Below are 3,730 nucleotides of genomic sequence, written 5' to 3'. Positions count from 1 at the left end.
CGCCGACGGGGAGCGCGCGGTGCCACCGCGGGGAACGGGACAGCCCCGCTCCCGTGTCCCCGTGTCCCCTCCGACAGCCCCGGGAATGGGACAGCCCCGGTCCCGTGTCCCTTTTGCCACCTCTGGGAGTAGGAACAGCCCCGGTCCCTGTGTCCCGTCTGTCACCGCAGGGAACGGGACAGCTCCGCTCCCGTGTCCCCACATCCCCTCCACCACCGTAGGAATGGAACAGCCCCGGTCCTGTGTCCCCGTGTCCCCTCTGCCACTGCCCGGAGTGGGACAGCCCCACTCCCCGTGTCCTCCCCCCCCAGGGCCACCCCTGGGGAGGGGACCGCAGGCAGAGCCCCCGCCAGACCCGGGGACCCCTTGCCCTGCCGCCTCGCCGGGGGCCCAGTGGGCCACGGCTCCGGGGATGTTTTGGGCCCGGTCCCAGAGCCATCCGGGGCGGCCAGTGGCTCTTGGCAGCGCCCGGTGCCGGTGCGTCCCCGGGGCGCGCGTGGGAAGGGGACGGGGGAGGCCGTGGGGCAGGGATCCAGCAGTCCCCAGCGGCAGCGGTGGCGGAGCAGGCTGGCGGGGGCCCGGCGTGCCCAGCCGCCGCGCGGTGCCACCCGTTTCCTCCCATTGCAGCTCCGGGAACAATGGCGGAGCCGTTCCTCGTGGAGAGCCCCGACGTCACCTACAGCAAGGACTACATCGAGGCCAAGTACACGTACAGCACCGTGCACGTATGCAAGGAGAACGGCCTCACCAAGGTACCGGGGCTGGGCGGGCGGGCACGGGGCTTCCCGCGGGATCCCCGCTCCGGTGGGCGCTGCCGGGCCTCCCGCTGTCTCTGCCCCGCAGGTGCGGCCGTGCTCGACCCGCTTCACCTTCCGCACGGGGCGGCAGGTGCCCCGCCTGGGGGTGATGCTGGTGGGCTGGGGTGGCAACAACGGCACCACGGTGACGGCGGCCGTGCTGGCCAACAGGCTGGGCCTCTCCTGGATGACCAAGACCGGGCGCAAGGTGAGCCGAGCGGCCGGGGCCGGGTCCGTTGCCGGCGCGGGAGCACGCCTCGGTGGCCCCCGTGCCCGTGCCGCGGCGTCAGCCCCACGCTCTCCTGCCCAGAAAGCCAACTACTACGGCTCCCTGCTGCAAGCCTCCACCGTGTGCCTGGGCACGGGCCCCGCCGGCGACGTCTACGTGCCCTTCCGGGACCTGCTGCCCATGGTGCACCCCAACGACATCGTCTTCGACGGTAGGTGGGGAGAGCGGGGAGAGGCCCGGTGCCGGCCGGCGGCCCGGACCCACGTCCTGACCCGTGCCGCAGGCTGGGACATCTCCTCGCTGAACCTGGCCGAGGCCATGCGGCGGGCCGAGGTGCTCGACTGGCAGTTGCAGGAGCAGCTGTGGCCCCACATGGAGAAGCTAAAGCCGCGGCCTTCCATCTACATCCCCGAGTTCATCGCTGCCAACCAGGAGGAGCGAGCGGACAACGTGCTCCGCGGGTCCAAGGCTGAGCAGGTGCTGGGGGCTGGCACGGTGGGGGGCTGGCGACAGGCCGGGACCACCCCCCCCATGCTGACATGTCCCGTCCCCCCGCTGTGCCGCCCCAGGTGGAGCAGATCCGCCGGGACATCCGGGACTTCAAGGAGGCCAGCGGGGTGGACAAGGTCATCGTGCTGTGGACGGCCAACACGGAGCGGTTCTGCGACGTGGTGCCGGGGCTCAACGACACCGCCGAGAGCCTGCTGCGGGCCGTGGAGGTGAGGGCAGGCAGGCCGGGGTGGCCGGGGTGGCCGAGGAGCCACGCTGAGCCGCCCCGCATCCCCGCAGCGAGGCCTCGAGGTGTCCCCGTCCACGCTCTTCGCCGTGGCCAGCATCCTGGAGGGCTGCGCCTACATCAACGGCTCCCCCCAAAACACCTTCGTGCCGGGGGCGGTGGAGCTGGCCGCCCAGCGCCGCGTCTTCATCTGCGGCGACGACTTCAAGTCGGGCCAGACCAAGCTCAAGTCGGTGCTGGTGGATTTCCTGGTCGGTGCCGGCCTCAAGGTATGCGGGGACGCCGGGGCCCCGGCGGGTGGTTTGGGCAGCTCCGTCCATGCCACATGGGTGCAGGCAGGGAGCCGTGGGGTGACCCCTCTCCCATCCCCTGCGCCAGACCAAGTCCATCGTGAGCTACAACCACTTGGGCAACAACGACGGGAAGAACCTGTCGGCCCCGCAGCAGTTTCGCTCCAAGGAGATCTCCAAGAGCAACGTGGTGGATGACACGGTGCAGGCCAACCCCATCCTCTACGGGCCCCAGGACAAGCCCGATCACTGCGTGAGTGGGGGGGGCCATGGGGCTGGCCGTGGGGCGGCCGGGTGCTGATGGGGCCTCCTATGCAGGTGGTGATCAAGTACGTGCCCTACGTGGGCGACAGCAAGCGGGCACTGGACGAGTACACGTCGGAGATCATGATGGGAGGCACCAACACCATCGTCATCCACAACACGTGTGAGGTGCGTGGGAAGCGGCGGGATGCCTGCTTGAGGACAGGGGGGGCATTGCATGGGGCTGGAGGCTCAGCCCCCCCCCCCCCAACGGTGCCCCGCAGGACTCCCTGCTGGCCAGTCCCATCATCCTGGACCTGGCCATCCTCACGGAGCTGTGCCAGCGCATCACCTTCTGCACCGAGAGCGACCCCGAGTTCCAGGGCTTCCACAGCGTCCTCTCCATCGTGGCCTTCCTCTGCAAGGCGCCCCTGGTGCCCGAGGGCACTCCCGTGGTCAATGCCCTCTTCCGCCAGCGCAGCTGCATCGAGAACATCCTGAGGTACCTGCCCGGCCCCGGCCCCTCCCTGACCGCTCTCCCGGCCCTGCGCGTGGCAGCCTTCCCCACCCCTGGGTGCTCCGGCGTCATCTTGCAAGTGATGCAAGGTGCAGCCTCACCTGGGGGTCCTGGTGCCCAATGCTTGTGGGTCCTGGGTCCCACTGCGGTGCCAAGGGCATGAGGGTCTCAGTGCCCGTGGTGTCCAGTGCCCGTGAATCCCGGCGCCCATGGGAGCTGATGCCCACGGCGCCCAAAGCCAGTGGGTTGTGGTGCCCAATGCCTGGGGTGCCCAATGCCAATGGGTCCCAGTGCTGGTGGTCCTGATGCCCACAGTGCCCAGAACTGGTGGGTCCCAGTGCCCAATGCTGATGGGTCCCAATGCCCAATTTCCAGGCTCCCCAGCACGAGTGGGTCCTAATGCTCAATGCCAGGGGTGCCCAATGCCCAGGGTGCCCAGCACTGCTGGGTCCAGTGCCCAATTCCCAGGCTGCCCAGCACCAGGGGGTCCCAGTGCCCAATGCCCAAGGTGCTCCATGCCCAGAGTGCCCAATGGGTCCCAATGCCCAAGGTGCCCAGCACTGGTGGGTCCCAATGTCCAGAGGATCCCAACACCAATGTGTGCCGGTGCCCAACACCCGTGGGTCCCGGTGCCCAACGTCCGGGGTGCCCAACACCAATGGGTCCCGGGGCCCCTTGCCCCTGGTGCCCAATGCTGTAGGTCCTGGTGCCCTCCGTGCAGGGCTCCCGGGCGCTGACCCCCGCCGTGTCCCCCCCCCTCCCGGCAGGGCCTGCCTGGGGCTGCCCCCCCAGAACCACATGCTGCTGGAGCACAAGATGCAGCGGGCGGCCGCCAGCCCCAAGCGCGCCTGCCCCGCCGGGCCCGCCTGCCCCGCCGCCCGCAAGAAGGCGGCCGCCCAGCTCAACGGCCACCCGTGC

At 70.2% G+C, this 3,730-nt stretch overlaps 1 protein-coding gene across 1 annotated transcript in view; it reads left to right on the top strand.

Annotated features, from left to right (window-relative positions):
- Positions 1 to 3,719, top strand: part of ISYNA1 (inositol-3-phosphate synthase 1) — a gene marked incomplete at its 3' end in the record, with an annotated part of 8,856 nt that extends 5,137 nt beyond the window's left edge. The window contains exons 3-12 of the mRNA XM_026069167.1: positions 628 to 752; positions 844 to 1,005; positions 1,108 to 1,237; positions 1,310 to 1,503; positions 1,596 to 1,745; positions 1,816 to 2,031; positions 2,141 to 2,305; positions 2,371 to 2,484; positions 2,580 to 2,797; positions 3,580 to 3,719. Coding sequence (XP_025924952.1) covers positions 639 to 752; positions 844 to 1,005; positions 1,108 to 1,237; positions 1,310 to 1,503; positions 1,596 to 1,745; positions 1,816 to 2,031; positions 2,141 to 2,305; positions 2,371 to 2,484; positions 2,580 to 2,797; positions 3,580 to 3,719 — 1,603 coding nt within the window. The remainder of the gene's footprint in view (positions 1 to 627; positions 753 to 843; positions 1,006 to 1,107; positions 1,238 to 1,309; positions 1,504 to 1,595; positions 1,746 to 1,815; positions 2,032 to 2,140; positions 2,306 to 2,370; positions 2,485 to 2,579; positions 2,798 to 3,579) is intronic.
- Positions 3,720 to 3,730: the final 11 nt, after the last annotated feature.

The sequence above is a fragment of the Apteryx rowi genome, unplaced genomic scaffold (genome assembly GCF_003343035.1).
Source record: "Apteryx rowi isolate R43461 unplaced genomic scaffold, aptRow1 scaffold_1056, whole genome shotgun sequence".
In the NCBI taxonomy this organism is placed as follows: Eukaryota; Metazoa; Chordata; class Aves; order Apterygiformes; family Apterygidae; genus Apteryx; species Apteryx rowi.
This window is presented reverse-complemented; position numbering and strand designations above follow the sequence as displayed.